The 22,405-nt window shown below is 46.2% G+C and overlaps 1 protein-coding gene across 8 annotated transcripts in view; it reads left to right on the top strand.

Moving 5' to 3' along the window:
• The window catches only part of nfixb (nuclear factor I/Xb), a 342,103-nt gene that overhangs the window by 82,620 nt on the left and 237,078 nt on the right, over window positions 1-22,405 (top strand). For 6 of the 8 annotated variants that reach the window (XM_068021133.1, XM_068021132.1, XM_068021135.1 and 3 more), the window contains one exon: window positions 8,024-8,071. The exons of the other annotated variants lie outside the window; for them this stretch is intronic. In XM_068021133.1, coding sequence (XP_067877234.1) covers window positions 8,024-8,071 — 48 coding nt within the window. The remainder of the gene's footprint in view (window positions 1-8,023; window positions 8,072-22,405) is intronic. 8 annotated transcript variants of the gene reach the window in all.

Here is a 22,405-nt window from a genome sequence, read left to right as displayed (position 1 = left end):
ACTGTAGGCCCAGGGTTGCCAACCCTCCAGGAATGGCCTGGAGTCTGGTGGAGGTAAAGACTGAACTCCTGGACACTGCTGCAGGCAACGCCAAGGAGAAAAGTCACAGGAGCAAAATAGTGTTCTCAAAAACTTTTCATTGAATACCTTTGTTTGCTAATCATGAAAATACCGGACATGGGAATGAAGGCTGTTTGACTGACAGGGAAGAGTCATCCAATCGGGTAACGAACAGTCTATACATTCCACTTGGTGTAGGCAGGCAGTGGACCATCAGAATGGACATAACAAGTGACCAGTGGAGGGAGTTCAGGGTGGGGTGGGGCAGCTGGAGGCAGGCGGTCATGTGATAAAACCTCCAGGAATACAGCCAAGCAGAGTTGGCAACCCAATGTAGGCCACTCATTCATTGCCTGCCCCGCTTTTGTGCTCAATTTTGCGTATGTCTGAAGTGGATAGATCAGATTGAATGTCAGAACCACAACTCTGCTCAACATTAAGTATTCATTAAAATAGCAATTAAGCAATTGCCGGTTAATTAGTCGCAGAGTAATGGAGGTAGGATTGCAGTGTTACCGATTCACTGTTAACAATGCCCGCCTTGCCAGTGCCGCTGATAACCCGAGAATGGATTTTTAAAACTAGCTGAGTTAGAGATGGGGCTTAAGCAGTTCCAGGACACATGGCACTCGGACTTTGCTTTAATAGAGTCCCAAATATTTGCCACGTAAGGTCTTTCAATGAAGTTGCTTTGTATAAATTCTCCATGCCGAATCAGTTTACATTGTGAAAGAGTTTCAGTAACAATCGATTTGCGATTTCTGTTTTCTAGCAATGACTAGGTGAGGTAACCCCTCGACTCTGAAACTTGTCCCCTCTCGTGCTCCTGGGATCTGAGTTAACGCTCAGTGCGAACTTGACTCATTTCTTACAGCTGACAAATGAGGATAGGTTGCATAATCTTGGCTTGTGATCCCTTCTGTCCTGAAGATTAAGGGGTCTGATTGAGGTGTTTAGAAGGATTCGATAGGGGAGATAGTTCATTAAATCTGCCACTGTTGAGGCTGAGGGTTCAGTTGAACATTTCAAAACTGAGATGGATTACTTTTTGTTGGACAAGGATATTAAGGAACAAAGGCGGATTAGATAGAGTTAAGATATACGTCGGCCATGATTTAACTTGAATGACGGAACAGGTTTGAGGGGCTGAATGGCCTCTTCCTGTTCCTAGCTCCCTAATCAGAGGAACTACTTCCTCTGGCGGTGAAATCAAGAATGAGAGAAGGTAATTTTATCATAAGAATGAGGCTACTCAGGAGGGAAATCAGGAAGCACTTTTCCCACACAAAGGGCTGGATTTTATTTTCCCGCCACTATTCCATCAAAAAAATGGTGGGGTTGTATGTGCGTGCCGCCATGCCACCGCGATCTCGTGCGCGGCAGCTCATTTCCATACGCGGGGAAGTCCTCTCTCCACCCCCCCCCCCCCCCCCCCCGCACATGGTGGAGGTGGGCTCTGTGATGCTCATCTTCAAAGGGCTGCCAGACCTGCACAGAGAGAAAAAAGTTCAACCGCGGAACCCCCCCCTGCTGCCATTACACTGTACATAAATGTGTGACACTCCCCCCCCCACCCCCCCCACCCCGCCCCACTTCCCCACAAATAGACAGAAAATAAATGGTAGCCCCACTCCCCCCTTCCAAAACACTTAAATTGAACATTTGACCTCTCCCCTCCCAACTGCACGAAGTGTAGAGGTCGCCCCTCGCCCCTCCCCGCCCCCCAACATTAGAAATGCAGAGCAGACCCTGTTTCCCCCACCACCACAACTACACGGAAAATCCTAAATTGCTCCCTTCCCTACCTTGGTGTGCCGGCCGTCGCACGGAAGATCGCGGACGGCTGGTAAGATCGTGGCGAATGGTAGGCTAATGTCGCCATGGCCTTCATTTAAAGATATAAAGTTGGGTGGGGAGCCTCGCTGCCGTTGGGAAGATCGGGCCTGGCAATCCTGCCATTGGGGCTCCCTGGCGGGCCGCTGCCAGTACGATCTTCTGGCCCTCCCCCACCCCCTCCCCCCAGCATGGAGCTCAACATCAGGAGCTCAACAAAATTCAGCCCAAAGAGTGGTCAAAATCTAGAATTGCCTTCTCCAAAAGGCTGTGGGCGCTGGGGGACTTGCAGCTTTTAACATTGAGAACAATAGAAAAGGGTGTCAAGGGATTTGGAGTTTAGACAGGTAAATTGGTGTCTGTCTGTCTGTGATAATTTGTGGATGGTTTCATGTGCAGATCATGCCCATTGGCACCTCAAGCCAGCCTTACCCACGCTATTTCATCGGAACAGGAGTAGGCTATTCAGTCCCTCTCACCTGCCCCGCCATTCAATTGGAATATCTCCTAAATGGCTTAGCTCTAATTTTAAGATTCTCTCCCCTCATTCTTGATCTCCCCCACCAGAGGAAATCGTTTCTCTCTATCAACCCTACCAAAGGGTTGAACTTGTTCATTTCTTACAGCTGTGACCAAATCCTATCCAAATTTTTAAAAGCACAACCTGATGTCCCTCTCAATCTTCTCCAGTCAAGGCTTTAGAGAAAAGATTAATTGAATAGAAAGTGATGAAATCTTGTTTGAGCTTTATCAGCAATGCACAGATAAGAACACCCTTCAAGTGCAATAATTAGCTGCTATCAATCTAATCTACTGTTGCAAGGATATTTCACCTCCTATTCAGTAGTGCAGCAACTAAATTGCCTGGAAGCACAGGTTTAACTGCTAAATATACAGGCATCAACAAGTCACCGTACAACAACTGACATAAGATGCCGTTCATCTTAAAAGCCCTGGTATACTTAGATGCATGATTCACATGTGGAATCTACACGACAGCACCGGCTGGCATTAGCCTGTTGCCCTGCGGGGAGGCGCTTGTTTCAGACTGTGTGCAGAGCCAAGATGGCAACCCTCCAGAAAAGGGAGAAGACTAACTCGAGTGGCGGGGTGCTCCCGAACAATACAGTGCTATTGCCATTGACAGCAACTGATAAACTGGGTTAAAATGGTCAATTTACGGGGTTGGGTTGCACAGACTGGCCTTGTATTCCCTTGCGCACAGGAGAGTGAGCGGTGATCTGAGGTGTTTATGTCTAAAAGAGATAATAAGGTTGAGGGGTAATCTTTAATCATCTTCAAAACTTCTGTTCGGAGTTGAGGGGTGATCTAATTCAGGTGTTTACAAATCCATCCCCGGGCCTTCACCTCTCCCGACCACTGTAATCTCCTCCAGCCCAACAACCCTCCAAGATATCTTTGCTCCTCCAATTCTGGCCTCTTGAGCATCCCCAATTCTCATCACTCCAACATTGGCGGCCATGCCTTCAACTGCCTGGGCCCTAGGCTCTGGAATTCCCTCCCTACTCCTCTCCCACTTCTCTTTCTTCCTTTAAGTCGTTCCTTAAAGCCTATCTCTTTGACCAAGCTTTGGATCACCTACCTTAATATCTCCTTATGAAGCTCAGTGTCAAATTTTGTTTGATAATTGCTCCTTGGAATGTTTTACTATGATTAAGGTGCTATATAAATGCAAGTTGTTGTTTAAGATGATTAAAGGAGTTGATAGGAATTAGGGAGAGAAAAAAAACAGCACCACTCTTGGTTGCCACCCCAGACTAGGGAGAGGTAAAAGCCAGATGGTATTCCCACTTCTGTTTGCTAGCAAGTGACTTTTGACGGAAAAGAGCACGTTGGTCAGAATTGGGTGTGAACGGCATGGCATGTGTTCTGATATCCTGCCCCCAAATAGTCTTCTAATACTCGCTGTCCTTGAAGAGTAGGTGCCTTTACCAGAAAGCAGATGAAGGGGGCTCTCGAAACTGAAGGGCCAATCAGAGGCCTTTCAGCTTGAAAGCAGCAACGGGATGCCATGGCAGGTGAGTGAGGTTGGGGCCACTTCAAAAAGGGAAGCGCCCTCTCTCCAACTTTTTCAAAGATTAATTAAAAAAAAAATGACTCTTGCAGCCCGGCCACCATTGTTGGGGGTGGGTAACCCTCTACGGGGAGGCCTGCGGTTGCTGTTGCCCTCGGGCAGGTCGGAGGGGCCTCTCGGCCTGCCTGGAGTTCTGGTACCCCCGGTCTGCCCCCAGGAGGCCGCCTCCAGGCAGTTCAACTGACCCCCACCGCTTGCAGAAACCTGGAGACTGACTGGGAGATCCCAGTTGGCCTTGTTTAACAGGGCTTCATAGGCCGTTACTCACTTTAATTGACTGGCCGCCACATGTGGGCAGGTACCCTTACTCCGTTCCTCCCCCCCCCCCCCACCCCTCACCTCCCCTTGAACCAGCACGCAGGCTGGTGGTGCTATTTTCAGTCTGTCACTGCCGCCAGCCCTGTTGGGGCCTATAAAATTAGGCCCGAGACTTGTATTCCCTTGAACACAGAAGATTAAGAGGTGATCTAATTGTGGTAAGATAAAGGATTTGACAGGGCAAAAAGAGAAACCAATTCTTCTGGTGAGGGAAGTCCAGAACAAGTGAGCATAACCTTAAAATTAGAGCTAGGAGGTTCAGAGGTGCTGTCAGGAAACAGCTCTCAATCAGAGATGACAATCCTGGGCTAAGGATCCAGAGAACATAAGTTCAAATCCCCCATGGTAGTTTGAGGATTGAAATTCAGTTTTTAAAAAAAAAGCGGAAAATAAAAATCTGTCAGTAAAAAAGTGATCATGGAACTACTTGTTGCTTGCAAAAGCCCAACTGGTTCATCAGTGCCCTTTAGGGAAGGGAACCTATCATCCTTAGCTGGTCTGGCCTATATGTGACTCCAGTTCCACTCTGAACTGCCCTCTGAATTGGTTACAATGAAAGTGTGGATTCAAGGAGAAGGCCCACGGGGCAACTGGGGCTGAGCTATAAATGCCAGCCTTTCCAGCGATACCCGCATTCTGAGAATGAATTTTAAAAAAAATTCAGAGCTGAAATCAGTTGGAAATAATCAATGAGGTTTTATTCCTGAAAACTAGTTTTCTACGGGAAGTCACAAGGTTTCCTTAACACCCAGAGATGTTCCTGAAATTTAAACAAGCCCACGTCTCCTTGTAGCTCTCAGCAATACTTCCTGTACTAAGGACCGACAATTTGGCCCCTTGCCCTTGTGCCTCCGCCAGACATATGGGCCAGTTGATGGGGAAGAAAGGTTGCAGTTGTTGATTGATGGTGGACGGGGGGGTGGGGGGGGGGGGGGTGGGGAGGAGTTAGAGATTTTCACAAGAGAGAAGTAAAACATGCAAAAGGAATAGGGAGAACGTAACATGAAGAAACATTTTTGTAACACATGCTCAAGTACAAGTGCGGGCTTATTCGAACTGGGACTAGTTAAAACATATGCTTAAACAAAGTTAAGTCCGTGCACACACACACACACACATACACGCAGATACATACACATAGGTAGATGTACACACACACACACACACATACATATACACAGAGAGATACACAGATAGAAACACACACATACACACAGATAAACACACATAGATGCACAAACAAACATACAGATACACACGGATAGATACACACCCATACACATAGGTAGATACACACACACAAACACATACATATACACAGAGAGATACACACAGATAGAAACACACATACACACAGATACACGCATACACAGATACACACACATAGATGCACAAACAAACACAGATATGCACACATATACACACAGATAAACACGCATAGATAGATGCACAAACAAACACACAGATATACATACATACACATGGATAGATAAACACACATACACGTATATACAGGGAGATACACACAGAAACACACATACACAGATAGAAACATAGAGGTAAATAAACACATACACACAGAGACACACACATACACATAGGTAGATATACACACAGATACATACAGATAGATACATACACATACACACAGATATACACACATACACATAGATGCACACACATACACACGTACTCACAGATACACACACACACATGAAGATAGATACAGATAGATGTACATATACACACACACAGACAGATACACACATACACACACACACACATGCACACATACACACACACACATACACACATATACAGATAGATACACACACACACACACAGATACACACACACACACACACACACACACACACACACACACACAGATACACACACACACACAGATACACACACACACACAGATACACACACACACACAGACACACACACACAGATACACACACACACACAGATACACACACACACACAGATACACACACACACACACAGATACACACACACACACAGATACACACACACACACACAGATACGCACACACACACACAGATATGCACACACACACACACACACACACACACACACACAGATATGCACACACACGCAGACACAAACACAAGCGCAGACACAGAGATACACACAGATAGATATACAGATACACAGATGCATAGACAGACAGACACACACACCCCCAAAAAAAATTACGTGAAAATTCGAGGGGCGTGAGGAATATAAGCTCAGCAGCCGAGCGATTAAGATTCAACAGATGTCCCAGGCAGCTCTTGATTTTTTTTTTGTTTTTGCATCCATGTGAAAGAGCGAGTGAGAAAGTAAAGCTGCATTTTTAAGTCTTTGCACATACTTGACTGTGCTGTATTGCTAGGAGCCTGGCCCTTTGTGAGCCCTCGCAGAGGGTTGTGGAATGTCTGCACACATATTGTCATGCAGGGTTGAAGAAGTCTAGTGTTTGGATCATTTCCAGTAGACCTTTTTTTTTCATAATTTTTTTCCCCCCAAAGCTTTAACTCTTTCCCAGCTCAGTCGATTCACCTCCCCCACCACAACCACTTCCCCTGCCTCCACTTTGAACCCAGAATGCCCAATTAGATTCTTGGCTGCCCCCTTGCTTTTGCATAAATTGGATTAACCCTTTGGGTACTGAACCTCCTCTTGTGCCTTTCAGGAGGACCTATGTCGATGCGAGGGTTGGAAGATGAGAACTTTTTGGATCAGTAAGAGACCTTTAGAAATCTCGCCCCTTTTTCAGGGGGCCGCACCCACCAATCTTCCTTGTTACCAGATACCTCAACACCTTCTCTCTCCAAAAGTGCATCTAATTATCTTTTTGGAATCCATTGATGTGGTTCACTTCAATAGTATTCCAAAGTTACAGTCCACAATTCTATTCTTGAGTGAAAAGTTATTCTAGGGACCGTGTCAATTAAAAGAAACCAAATATGGCAAATGATTAGCAAGTTGGAAATCAATGTTACTTCTGACCAATTAGAAGTGACTTTAGAGGTAGGTGCAAGAGGACAAAACACAGCCTTCACTATCAAGGGTTGAGCATTCTGTTGCTTAGCAACCTGGAGATATTGCATCAGCACCTTTTACATTCAAAGTGGATCCAGTTTATTATTGTTTTAAACACGAGGATTGATCACAGCTGGGATAATAATTTCAATGAAAAAAAGTTTAAGTTGGTTGTGCTGGGGAACTGGAGCATTCATTTTCTTCAAAATAACTTCTAGAAAATGTTCTGACATTCATTCATTGAATATGCAGTTTCTGAGTTCCCACAATGTTTAAGGTGTCAGGATTTCAAAAAACAGATGCAACATTGCAGGGAAATGAATTATCTACGATATATTAGAAAGCTTACACCTGCGTACACTTCCTCCTGACCTTTCACTTTATAAATTCCTATATCCACATTGCTAATGGAACCTCCTATGTAAACTTCCCGCGCGGTATTTACACCCTTCTGACAGTTGGAGGCGCTACAGTACTGTCACTGATGGGGAGGTTATATTGGAGAGTGAAAAGTTTACATGGACCATTTCCATTATAATGTGAACACAGGAATTTATATTGATAATATAAAGTTGACAGAATATATAGCTTTAAAATAGAGACTAAATTACATTTGCCTGCCTTGGTCTAATTATCTCCCGCCCTCTAACCCCATTTTACAGGAAAGACTACCATGACTCCCTATGTGCAAAACCAAAGGAGACTGATTAGTAAGTAAAAAAACTACAAGTTTGACACTTTATTCCTTTCTCTGCTAAACTTTTTCTCAGAAAGACATTGTTCTTCCTGGTGTCTGATTCCCTGGGCATCTTTTGCCCAAATGGCCATTTTCATTGAGTCCTGCCAGACTGTCAATCAGCTTTCCCAGATCATTGCAGCATTTTGATCTTGACCTCCCAAGTGCATGTCCACCAGGGGTCACGAGTTAGCAAGCTGTTGCAGGAGCCCATTGGACGACGGTGGAGCTCCCTTACCCAGCAGACCCCTTCTGCCTCGCTAGCCCACGGCCACAATGCAGGTGGTTGAATTTCTTGGATGTAAACCCTCTAAGCCTTTGGGACAGCATATGTTTCGAGTCATGGATACTACTTTTTCTCTGCCTGACTGTCCGATTTACTTTCAGCCCTTTTTTTTACCTTTTGATCACCTGCCCAAGTCTTGGAGGACATTGGACAGCCCTTCCCAAAAACAGCTGGTCACGAGATGGGCATTAAGTATTTGAGAGATTGGCATCTTCCTCAACAACTTTCATTTATATAGTGTCTCTAACATAGTAAACCATCCTTTGGCATTTCACAGGAATGTTATCAGACAATAATTTAACTGCATAAAGAGATATTGAGACAGGTGACCAAAAACCTGGTCAGTGGGAGAATTTAAGGAGGACCTTAAAGGAGAAGAGCAAGGTGGAGAGCTTTTAGGGCCTTGGCAGCTGAAGGTACAGCCGCCAATGGAGCTGAGCTAAATGCCTAACTCATTTCTCTTCATAGGCTATGGAGTGCCTTGGGAATGGTTGGGAAAGGCACTATATAAATGAAAGGCTTTCTTGCTCTCCCTGACAGATACTTAAGGGAGGTAGGGTATTTATTTTTTTTAAGAGATACAGCACTGAAACAGGCCCTTCAGCCCACCAACAACCACCCATTTATACTAATCCTACATTAATCCCATATTCCCTACTATACTCCTACCACCTACCTATACCAGGGGCAATTTACAATGGCCAATTTACCTATCAACCTGCATGGTCACAGGGAGAACTTGCAAACTCCACACAGGCAGTACCCAGAACTGAACCCAGGTCGCTGGAGCTGTGAGGCTGCAGTGCTAACCACTGTGCTGAATATTGCTGGCCCCCCAACTGATCTGTAGTCTATCACAGTTACCAGTCTTGGGATGTTGCTAAAAACCAAAACTGACAGCCATAAAAGTAACAAAGAAATGCCATGTGATTTACGATCCTGGTATTATGGTACATGAATTTACTACGAAAACATCTTAATGAGTGTGTCATCTTGGCTGAGGGACAGACTTTGTTCATGAAGAAGAACCTTGTTGTAAAACTACCAATGGCTGGTGTGTGGGCAGGTGCTGGGACTGACGCCGGAGAACACACAATGGGTTCTTTTTTTGGGAAGCAAGTTGGAAGAGGAAATACTTTAAACTGGCTCAGATTGGATTAGATCCGAGGCCTTCTTCCTTAAGTGGGGTGTGCTTTGTCCGTTGAGAGCACTCAATCCCTTTTAGCCAAGTGCTCAAGTGACACCAACACCAGCAGCAGCAGAGAGTAAGATAGGCGTGAGTCAACAGCCGACTGGGAAGATGGAAAATCAAAGCAACTTGGGGTCCATGTCCATAGATCGCTCAAAGTTGCCACCCAAGTTGATAGGGTTGTTAAGAAGGCGTATGGTGTGTTGGCTTTCATTAACAGGGGGATTGCGTTTAAGAGCCGCGAGGTTATGCTGCAGCTCTATAAGGCCCTGGTTCGACCACACTTGGAATATCGTGTTCAGTTCTGGTCGCCTCATTATAGGAAGGATGTGGAAATTTTAGAGAGGGTGCAGAGGAGATTTACCAGGATGCTGCCTGGACTGGAGGGCATGTCTTACGAAGAAAGATTGAGGGAGTTAGGGCTATTCTCATTGAAGCGAAGAAGGATGAGAGGTGACTTGATAGAGGGGTACAAGATGATGAGAGGCATAGATAGAGTGGATAGCCAGAGACTTTTTCCCAGGGTGGAAAGGGCTATCACCAGGGGGCATAATTTTAAGGTGATTGGAGGAAGGTTTCGGGGAGATGTCAGAGGTAGGTTCTTTACACAGAGTGGTGGGTGCGTGGAATGCGGTGCCAGCGGTGGTAGTAGAAGCAGATACATTTGAGACATTTAAGCGACTCTTGGATAGGTACATGGATGATAGTAGAATGAAGGGTAGGTAGTTAGTTTGATCTTAGAGTAGGTTAAAGGTTCGGCACAACATCGTGGGCCGAAGGGCCTGTACTGTGCTGTACTGTTCTATGTTCTATGTTCTATCAAGGGTTGGGGAATGATTAAGAGTGATCTGTCCTAATTGGCAATACCAATGCCGATCGGGTGACAAAGGAGTCAAATATTGGTGCTTCCAGGAACAAGGTCGTAGATGTGCCGGGGTCAGGGGCAAGATTAGGCCATGGGTCAATTCATTCGTTTTTTTGTTGGTAGAGTCAGCAGATTTTGTTTTTGAAGAAATTTCCATCCCCCACCCCAAAAACATTTTTTCTCCCCTCCTCTCCTGAAGGTGTTAACTCTTGGCCAGCAATCCTGGTTATTTTTTTTTCACCAGTGAGAGTGAAGCCACTTATTGTCCTCTCAATTGTCCTGTCAACTCAGAGAACAGATTATTAATAATTATGAGGCCAGGTTGCATAGACTATGTTTGTATTCCCTCGAGTTTAGATTAAGAGATAATCTAATCGAGGTGTTCAGTTTGATTAAAGCATTTCTTTTGGTGGGAGAGTCTAGAACAAGGAGTCATAACCTTAAAGTTAGAGCTAGGTTATTTGGGGGTGATGTCAGGAAGCATTTCTTTACACAAAGGGGAGTGGAAATCTGGAACTCTCTTGCCCAAAAAGCTATTGAGGTTGGGGGTCAATTGAAAATTTCAAAACTGAGATTGATAGATTTTTGCTAGGGAAGGGTATTAATAGATATTGAACCAAGGCAGGTAGATGGAGTTGAGATACATATCAGCCCTGATCTGATTGAATGATGGAACAGGCCTGAGGGGCTGAATGGCCTACTCCAGTTCCTATGTTCCAATGCTCCTAGGTGAGATACAGTAGGATTGTGTGCAGAATAAAGCTCCCTCAACTCTACTTCACATTAGACTTGCTTTTAACAGTGACTCAAAAGATGCTCATCTTCAGTAACAAGGAACCTATGGTGTTTTACCACAGGTAGTGGTGGAGGGAGAGTCCAATGCATCATTCAAGGGACCAGTGGATAAATATTTGAAGCAGAGGAGGAAACGGGTCTATGGGAAGAGAATGGTGGAGAGGAATTAGTTTTGGATTGCTGTGGAAGAGAATTGGCTCAGACACGACTGGCTGAATGGCCCCTTGTGTGCTGAAAACTCCTACGGTTCCATTTACAATCAAGATTGCAGTGCTGGATAGTATAGATTTTGTATCTCGGCTCTGACCAACCTCTTCAAATTCTCATGGGGAGTTCCACGCGGGACGGGGAGAGAGATAGAGGTCTGTCTTGCCCAGCACATCCCTTTTGCAGGAGCAGAACCCTCTCATCCTGGATTTTGGAGCCAGCTAGTGGGGGGTAATTATCACAACTGCAGTGATACCAAGGGGCAGTGAAGTTCAGATTTGCAAAATCCCGGATAGTTCAGGTTAAGGGTGAAGGTGTTTGTGGGGATGGGGTGGTGGTGCAGTTGGGGGGTGGAATCAGATGCAGAGTATTCAGACTCTAAAAGTTCAGGACAAATTTCAAACTAGCGACATGTTTATATGTAAAGGAAGGAAGCGCGATTTCTTTAAAAAGAACTGGATGAATGAGACCTTTCAAATACATTTCCTTTTTTTTGGCTGGCTTCAGTTTGCTAGGCAACACCTTCTAAAACAAGAGCAAGCCATAAGCTCCTGTTGCATTTATTTACAGTTGTGCATTGACTCGGACATTTCACCCCCCTCCCCTCCACCACACATGCACACGCACACACACACGCACGCATCCCCTTCCCTCTACTTTGCTTCCACTGCGTATGTGGACAGGCTGTTCAATGGCAACCTGTCCTCTTCACTTTGTAACTACACATAGACATGCATGTTCACACACAAACACGTGTGTGCCTGCTTACAGTTACCCTTGGGAACATAGGAAGAGGCCATTCAGCCCCTCGAAACTGTTCCACCATTCAATTGAATCATGGCGACCTAACTCCATATACCCACCTCTGCCCCTACCATATACCCTACCTTTGATTCACAAAAATTTATCAATCCCAGCTTTAAAATTAAAAATTGATCTGGCATCAATTGCCATTTGTGGAAGAAAGTTCCAAATTTCTACCACCTCTGTGTGTAGAAGTGTTTCCTAATTTCACTCCTGAAAGGTCTGGCTCTAATTTTTAGACTATACCCTCTAGTCCTAGACTCCTTTATTCAGTGGAAATAGTTTCTTTGTCTACACTTTCTGTTCCCTTTAATATCTTGAAAACTTTAATCAAATCACCCCTTAACCTTCTAAATTCCTGGTAATACAACCCTAGTTTCTGTAATCTCTCCTTGTAATTTAACCCTTGGAGCCCAGGTGTCATTTCTGGTAAATCTACGCTGCACTCCCTCCAAGGCCAATATATCGTTCCGAAGGTGTGGTGCCCAGAGCTGAGCATAATACTCCAGGTGTGGTTTAACTAAGGCTTTTCATAGCTGTAGCATAACCTCTAATGAGGGATGGGGGAAGGATCAGGGGCTAGGTCTGACCTGTACCCCTCTCTAGGACAGGCACATTGAAGCCATCGTTGGTAATTATCTGGGACCAGTTAACTCAGTGCAAAAAGTGAGACCTTTCTGTTCCCTTGGTTTAGTGAACCGTTGGACTTTATTGGCTGATTTCTCTTAAAGGCATATTACATTACCTGACCATCTATCTTCAACTCACATGCACACACACCTCCAGAAGAAGTCCTCGCTGATTATTGGCCCTAAAGGCCGTTGGAATACTGCCTGTATGAAACCAGCTGACTCAGCGCAGGCTGTGAGCCTCCTGGGCTGTCGGCCTCAGCAACTTATCTGATTCGCCTTTCGTTCAACTGTAGGTGGCTCAGTGGGTCGCTCTCTCGCCTCTGAGACAGAAGGTTATGGGTTCAGATTCCACTCCAGCAACTTACAAATTCCAGGCTGACACTCCCAGTGCAGTACTGGGGGAGTGCTGCAGTGCCGGAGGTGCTGTCTTTTGAATGAAGCATGGAACCGAGGGTGCCTCTGGCCTCTCAGGTGGACATAAAAGGTCCCATGACACTATTTTGAAAAAGAACTGGTAAGTTGCAAAGGGCAATTGATGCTAGATCAATTGCTAACTTAAAACTAAGGTTGATAGATTTCTGTTAACCAAAAGTATTAAGGGGTTTGGGGCAAAGGCGGGTAGATGGAGTTAGGCTGCAGATCAACCAGGATCTCATTGAATGGCAGAACAGGCTCGAGGGGCTGAATGGCCTCCTCCTGTTCCTATGTTCCTTTATGTTCTCCCTGGTATCCTGGACAATATTTATCCCGCAACCAACATCACAAAAAACAGGTTGTGTGGCTTTTGCCACATTGCTGTTTGTGGGAGCTTGCTGTGCGCAAATTGGCTGCTGTGTTTCCTACATTACAACAGTGACTGCACTTCATCTGCTGTAAAGTGCTTTGAGATGTCCTGAGCCCGTGTCAGTCGCTTGGTAAATGCAAGTCCCTTTATTTTTTAAAAACCTGGGTGAGTCAAAGACAGAACCTTTTGACTAGTTATCTTACATTAATTAATTAAAACGGGTGTTACACCAGACCCCCAACCCCAACCCCACCCCCGTGATGGAGCAGGTGGGTGGGATGCGCAGTCTGAGTTAAGAATGGAGGTATCATTGGTGCCACTCATTACAATGGGAGAGCCACCAAAGTTACAGACTGCCAAAGTCGGAGGTCACACCATGATTGGTGAGGAAAGACAACCCAGCATAATCGACTTGTGTTTAAATTCAACAAAATAAATCACAGACCATGAGGTAGACTTAAAAAAAAAAAAGGTTTATTTTTCTTTGATGGACGGGTTGTGGGCGAATCACTGATGCCAGTGTTTAGAAGATAGAACCCACTTTAGAAACTCCAAACAAAAATGGCCACCGCCTTTCCACAGCACATGTCGTAACTGCTGAGCATTAAACTTCACCTACTGGAGGTCACTCCTACAGTGGCTGCACTGCAGGACTTTGCTAAACTCCCAGAGTTTGACTAATGGCCGTCTGAATTTCTTTCCGAGCAGCACCATCTAAAGGGTGAGATGAAGAAGGGTGGGAGGAGGCTCGTGTTGGAACATAGACACCAGCACGGACCAGTTGGACTGAATGGCCTGTTTTCTGTGCTGCAATTCCAAGTAATCCCTGCCCTTGTTCATAAGTGGAAAGGAATTAATTTTATCTCTAAATTCCCCCTTCTTGTGGATGTTAACACTTTAAAAAGTGCTAGGCCAGGGCTAGGGCCTAGTGGGTCAGACAATCAGATGGCAGGACGCTGTTTGGAGTTTGGAGAGGGGATTTAAATTACTACATGGATGTAGATGTCTGAAATTTCTCATTGCTAGCCATTATAATTAGTGTCTTGCTACAGACTGGTTTATGTATTGCCTATAGGCCTCTTCCATAAGGGAATACCATTAAGAGTCTTTCCTGAATACAGTGTTTTGCTAAAGGTCAAGGGTAACGATCTCGAACTCGGTCTCTGAAGTAATCATGCTTCAGCACACTGGAGCCAAGAAAAACACAGACTTCTTGGCCAATCTTCAGAATAGAGAGGAACTCCCCAATTCCATAATCAATCAAACATTCGGGATTAAAAACCTATGGGAACTAGCAAACTCGTTCACCTTGTTAAGACATTCATTTCGACAGTTCTCGGTCCGCGAGGGGGGCATTCATTTAAAATTAATTAGTTATCCAGCATCACTTTATTTACAAGCCTCAACCCACTGCACTCTCTCTGCTAAAAGCATACTGTTCCCAATGTTTCTCATTTTGCGTTCCTCTTATTTTCCCTTCCTATTTATGATTTAGAAGCTCCCTTTTGTAGCTCTCTGTGCTGCACAGCAGCTGGTTGAGCAGCTAAGTAAGTAATATTTCTAACTTGCCTTCGATGTTGTCCCTCCTCATTAAGCAGCTCGGTGATGTGTAGTTATGTGTCTGCATAGATAGGGGGAGAGAGCAGTGGCCTGTTATCAAGCCTCTGTCACAAGACTCTCTTTTTTGAAAATAAGGAGACTCTAATGAAGGGTAAAAGCCCACAGTGCAGGACAGCACAAAGTAGAACAGTACAGGAGAGAGGACGGGTTAGTGAAGAATTGGAGAAAGAGAAATCGGAGGGAAGTAAGGAGGTCAAATCCCTCTATGACCTCGCCCTTCCCTATCTCTGTAACCTCCTCCAGCCCTACAAATCTCCGACATCAATGTGTTCACCAATTCAGGCTCTTGCGCATCCCCCATTTCCTTCGCTCTACTATTGACTATTGTGCCTTCAGCTGACTAGGCCCTAAGCTCTGGAATTCCCTCCCTAAACCTCTCTCTGCCTCCCCACCTCTCTCTCCTCCTTTAAGAGACCCTTTAAAACCTGTTGCTTTGACCAAGCTACTGGCCACCTGTCCTAATATCTCCTCAAGTCGCTCAGTGTTAAGTTTTTCCTGAGTTCCACATTTTTGAAACCCAGGAAATGATGAGTGGTGCAGTGTCCTGGGATTGCGACTCATGTTTTGAAGCCCCGTGGCGTGGCTGAGATTGGGAACTTGCAGCCGCAGGATCATGGGAGGAAATTTGGGTGACGCCATCCTCTGGGGACGAGTTGTCAAGTCTCCAGACTCCGCAGTCCAATTATATCGCTGTGGGACAGTCTCTGTAACCCATACCTCTTTGTAATAATGCTGTGCTCCTAGGACTATCTTTTAATAGGCATGGAGTTGATACAGAATGATTATATTGAATCTACGGCACAGAACCAGGGCGCTCGGCCCAACTGGCCTCTGCTAGTACATATACTCCACATCCGCTTTCTCCCAATATTCCCACCCTGCCCCCATGTCCCTCTATTCCCACATGATTGTAACGGTAGATTTTGGCCTATTTAATTTTGTGCTGGAGGGAGTTTGGTCTCGATGCTGCTGAACTCTTCACCTCGCTCAGCCTTCCTTTCACCCACCACAATCTTTAGATGTTTGAGATCCAAGCTTTGGGTGTTCCCTGTTCGCTGGGGAACTGGGCTCCTCACCTACTCCACTCAAACTTGGCGGCATCCTTCTGCTTGGGATTTGGAGTCTGCAACACTGCGCTGGCCGCAGGACGACGGTTTTTGGTGCAGCACAGTTTTCAAAGCGCGAAAGCAAAAGCCACACGAACAAGGCAGGACACAGGCCCAATGGGATCGAGTCAGTTGCGTTGCATTTATGTGGCAACAAGAAACAAAAAAGAAATCTCTGATTCTTCTTTCCTTCCTTGTTTCTGTAACTCCCCCGCCCCCTCTCCACCTCACTGCTACACAGCAGAAGTTAGGTTCCAGGCACTCTGTACATGAGCAGGTTAAAGTTCAAAGGCAAAAGAAACAATTACAAGTAACACCCCTCTCCAGTGTAATCAATCATCGGGCCCTGCTGAGCTTGCAAGTTGACTAACTAGGCAAGAAAGGAAGTTCCTTTATGTACCAGCTATCCTGAAAAGCACAGCCCTCCTTCCCCGGATTGCAAGCTCTCTCCAACGGGAAGAAGGCTGGGAAAGGTTCTTCCTTTCCTGTCTGCACCACGCTGATTTATTTGCTGGCTGAATTGAGAGTGGGTGTGTGAGGTTGAGAGGAGAGGCCCAAGCACGACCACTCCACCGCTCCAGCTCCTTGGCATCGAAGTTTGCTTTCGGAGAGCTGTCCAAAGTCTTAATTCAATTAGCAGCCAGGAATGAGAAGCATTCGGGTGTCCAGCTGACTTCAGTACAGCTACTTAACCCTTTGGAATCCCAGATGCGTCTGCAGACGGCTGCTGTAACATCTTGCAAGCTAGACCGCGGCCTGATTATATTTAAAAAAAAAACTCCAGAAATGAGTTCCCATGGAGGCTCTGACGGGGCCTTATTATGTTTCCATCTTTCTCTGAATTCCTCCCCCCCCCCTCCAAAGGTGCTGATGTGTTGCTGGGCACAGAAGCCATGGGCACTGGTCACTCATGATACTGCACCCGTTCCTTCCCCGTGCGCCCCGACATTGATTGCCGGATGGCACAGAGCTGATCGTGATTCTCTCCTTACCAAACGTCTGTGTGCGGTGGGTTTCACTCGACAACGACCAAGAGCAGGAACCCTGCTTGGTTTTCTCCTCCCGGTCCAGGGGCTCTGAAACCAAATATAGCGTCTCTAGAAAAAAAAAAGAACTTGCATTTTTATAGCGCCTTTCACCACCTCAGGCGGTCCTGAATGAAATGTGGCCACTGTTGTTATGGAGGAAACGCAGCAGCCAATTTGTGCACAGCAAGCTCCCACAAACAGCAATGTGATAAATGACCGGATCATCTGTTTTAGTCATCTTGGTTAAGGGGTGCATTTTGGCCAGGAATTCTCTTCAAAGCAGTGCCATGGGATATTTTACATCCATGTGAATGGGCATAGAGGAGTTCCTTTTTCTATCTCATCTGAAAGATGGCACCTCCAACAGTACAGCACTCCCTCAGTTCTGCATTAGAGTGTCAGCCTGGATTTTGTGCTCAAGTCTCTGGAGTAGGACTGAACCTAGAACCTGCTGCAGTTGGAGGTGAGAGGGGTACTTACTGAAGCATAGTCAACACAACCTGGGATCCTGTACGGCTCAGTCTTAATCAACTGAGCCACCCCAGGGTGCCATGAATTATTGGCAACTAGCTATCAGTATATCCAACAACAACTTGAATGTATATCATGGAATCAGAATATTACAGCACAAAAGGAGGCCATTTGACCATCGAGTCTGCACTGACTCTTTCGAAGAGCAGTCCAATTTGTCCCACCTCTCCATGTCCCTGCAACTTTTTCTCCTTCAAGTATTTATCCAATTCCCTTTTGAAGGCTACTATTAAATCCATATTTATCACCCCATCAGGTAGTGCATTCCAAATTCCAATCACTTGTTGCATACAAATGTTTTCCTCATGTTGCCTCTGGTTTTTTTGCCCGCCACCTTCAATCTGCGCCCTCTGGTTACCGACCCGTCAGCCATTGGAAAGAGTTTCTCTTTATTTACTCTATCGAAACCCTTCCTGATTTTCACACCTCTATCAAAGCTCCTCTTAGCCTTCTCTGCTCTAAAGAGAACAACCCCAGCTTCTCCAGTCTATCCACATAACTGTAAACCCTCATTCCTGGAACCACTCTAGCAAATCTCTTCTGTACCCTCTCCAAATCTTTCATTGGCCTTCCCAAAGTGCGGTGCCCAGAATTGGACACAATACTCCAGTTGGTGTCGAATTAGTGTTTTATATAAGTTTAACATACTTTTCTGGATTTTTATATGCTATGCCTTTATAAAGCCCAGGATCCTAAATGCTTAATTAACTTCTTTATTAACCTGTCTTACCGCCATCAAAGATTGGTGCACAAACACCTTCAGGTGTCTGTTCCTGCAACCCCCTTTAAAATTGTACCATGTCACTTGTATTGTCTCTCTTCATATTATAGTGTCTTTAATATAAAGCATCCCAAGGCAGTTAACAGGAGCATAAGAACGGGCGGCACAGTGGCGCAGTGGTTAGCACCGTAGCCTCACAGCTCCAGTGACCCGGGTTCAATTCTGGGTACTGCCTGTGTGGAGTTTGCAAGTTCTCCCTGTGTCTGCGTGGGTTTCCTCCGGGTGCTCCGGTTTCCTCCCACATGCCAAAGACTTGCAGGTTGATAGGTAAATTGGCCATTATAAATTGACCCTAGTATAGGTTGGTGATAGGGAAATATAGGGACAGGTGGGGATGTGGTAGGAATATGGAATTAGTGTAGGATTAGTATAAATGGGTGGTTGATGGTCAGCACAGACTCGGTGGGCCGAAGGGCCTGTTTCAGTGCTGTATCTCTAAAATAAAATAAAAAATAAAGAACTCAAAAATTGATACCGAACTCAACTCTCCTCACAGCTGAGGGTAGGAGGTTGCCAAGGGTTTCAGCTCCTAATCCTACAGTGAATTGTAGAGATGTGTGGGACAATTGGAGTTAACATCATCCTCTTTCCAGGCAATAAATTCCACATGGGGAAGCCATCCCTTGACGACATTAGTTGCCGCGCTTTCCGTCTAACTATTGGGTACATTTCCCAGGTTTTGCCTTATTCCTCTGGTCCAGTGGACACTTAGGTGTTCTTTTTCTTTGGGCCTCCTTATCTCGAGAGACAATGGATACGCGCCTGGAGGTGGTCAGTGGTTTGTGAAGCAGCGCCTGGAGTGGCTATAAAGGCCAATTCTAGAGTGACAGACTCTTCCACAGGTGCTGCAGAGAAATTTGTTTGTTGGGGCTGTTGCACAGTTGGCTCTCCCCTTGCGCCTCTGTCTTTTTTCCTGCCAACTACTAAGTCTCTTCGACTCGCCACAATTTAGCCCTGTCTTTATGGCTGCCCGCCAGCTCTGGCGAATGCTGGCAACTGACTCCCACGACTTGTGATCAATGTCACACGATTTCATGTCGCGTTTGCAGACGTCTTTATAACGGAGACATGGACGGCCGGTGGGTCTGATACCAGTGGCGAGCTCGCTGTACAATGTGTCTTTGGGGATCCTGCCATCTTCCATGCGGCTCACATGGCCAAGCCATCTCAAGCGCCGCTGACTCAGTAGTGTGTATAAGCTGGGGATGTTGGCCGCTTCAAGGACTTCTGTGTTGGAGATATAGTCCTGCCACCTGATGCCAAGTATTCTCCGAAGGCAGCGAAGATGGAATGAATTGAGACGTCGCTCTTGGCTGGCATACGTTGTCCAGGCCTCGCTGCCGTAGAGCAAGGTACTGAGGACACAGGCCTGATACACTCGGACTTTTGTGTTCCGTGTCAGTGCGCCATTTTCCCACACTCTCTTGGCCAGTCTGGACATAGCAGTGGAAGCCTTACCCATGCGCTTGTTGATTTCTGCATCTAGAGACAGGTTACTGGTGATAGTTGAGCCTAGGTAGGTGAACTCTTGAACCACTTCCAGAGCGTGGTCGCCAATATTGATGGATGGAGCATTTCTGACATCCTGCCCCATGATGTTCGTTTTCTTGAGGCTGATGGTTAGGCCAAATTCATTGCAGGCAGACGCAAACCTGTCGATGAGACTCTGCAGGCATTCTTCAGTGTGAGATGTTAAAGCAGCATCGTCAGCAAAGAGGAGTTCTCTGATGAGGACTTTCCGTACTTTGGACTTCGCTCTTAGACGGGCAAGGTTGAACAACCTTCCCCCTGATCTTGTGTGGAGGAAAATTCCTTCTTCAGAGGATTTGAACGCATGTGTAAGCAGCAGGGAGAAGAAAATCCCAAAAAGTGTGGGTGCGAGAACACAGCCCTGTTTCACACCACTCAGGATAGGAAAGGGCTCTGATGAGGAGCCACCATGTTGAATTGTGCCTTTCATATTGTCATGGAATGAGGTGATGATACTTAGTAGCTTTGGTGGACATCCGATCTTTTCTAGTAGTCTGAAGAGACCACGTCTGCTGACGAGGTCAAAGGCTTTGGTGAGATCAATGAAAGCAATGTAGAGGGGCATCTGTTGTTCACGGCATTTCTCCTGTATCTGACGAAGGGAGAACAGCATGTCAATAGTCGATCTCTCTGCACGAAAGCCACACTGTGCCTCAGGGTAGACGCGCTCAGCCAGCTTCTGGAGCCTGTTCAGAGCGACTCGAGCAAAGACTTTCCCGACTATGCTGAGCAGGGAGATTCCACGGTAGTTGTTGCAGTCACCGCGGTCACCTTTGTTTTTATAGAGGGTGATGATGTTGGCATCGCGCATGTCCTGGGGTACTGCTCCCTCGTCCCAGCACAGGCATAGCAGTTCATGTAGTGCTGAGAGTATAGCAGGCTTGGCACTCTTGATTATTTCAGGGGTAATGCTGTCCTTCCCAGGGGCTTTTCCGCTGGCTAGGGAATCAATGGCATCACTGAGTTCCGATTTGGTTGGCTGTATGTCCAGCTCATCCATGACTGGTAGAGGCTGGGCTGCATTGAGGGCAGTCTCAGTGACAGCATTCTCCCTGGAGTACAGTTCTAGGTAGTGCTCAACCCAGCGGTCCATCTGTTTGCGTTGGTCAGTGATTATGTCCCCCGATTTAGATTTGAGGGGGGTGATCTTCTTGATGGTTGGCCCAAGAGCTCTCTTCATGCCATCATACATTCCTCTGATGTTTCCGGTGTCTGAGGCCAGCTGAATATGACTGCATAGGTGTTGCCAGTAGTCGTTTGCGCAACGCCTAGCTGTTCTTTGTGCAGTACTTCTGGCTGCTTTAAGTGCTGCGGGCTTTCTTGTAGTTCAAAAGTGCAATGCGCTTAGCGGCTATGACAGGTTCCAGCTCTTCATTATGAGATTGAAACCAGTCTGCATTTCTCTTCGCACTTTTGCCATAGGTGGTCAAAGCTGACTCATAGATGGCGTCTCTGATGTGGGCCCACTTGGTCTCAGCATCCCCTGTGGGAGTGTTTTGAAGGGCTGTTACAAGTGAATTTAGAAATTTTTGTAACAGCTGTGGGTGAGAAATTCTGCTCGTGTTGATGCGCGGGTGGCCCTTCTGCTTGGAATGATGCAACTTCTTTGGTCTGAGTCTAACCTTGCTGCACACCAGGGAGTGGTCGGTGTCGCAGTCCGCACTGTGGAAGCTGCGTGTGATTTGAACACTGTTTAAGGCGGCTCGCCTTGTGACAATGAGGTCTAGCTGGTGCCAACGACGTGATCTTGGGTGCCTCCATGAAACCTGGTGACAGGGTTTAGTGTGAAAGAACGAGTTGGTGATGCAGAGGTTATGATAGGTACACAACTCAAGCAGTCTCTGCCCGTTCTCATTCATCCTTCCAACGCCATAGCGCCCAAGGCAGGAGGGCCATGAGTCATGGTCGGCCCCAACCCTGGCATTAAAGTCCCCCAGCAGGAATAGGTGTTCGGTGTTGGGGATGCTGCTAATGATGTTATGGAGTTGTTCATAGAACTGGTCTTTAGCTTCAGGTGCGGAGCAGAGTGTTGGAGCATAGATGCTGAGTAGGTGTACTGGACCAGAGGTGGTGAGCAGTCGGATGGACAGTATGCGTTCCGAGCCATTTGAGGGAGGCTCTATCATGCTGAGCAAGGAGTTTCTGATGGC

Source organism: Heterodontus francisci, chromosome 43 (genome assembly GCF_036365525.1).
Source record: "Heterodontus francisci isolate sHetFra1 chromosome 43, sHetFra1.hap1, whole genome shotgun sequence".
Lineage (NCBI taxonomy): Eukaryota > Metazoa > Chordata > Chondrichthyes > Heterodontiformes > Heterodontidae > Heterodontus > Heterodontus francisci.
This window is presented reverse-complemented; position numbering and strand designations above follow the sequence as displayed.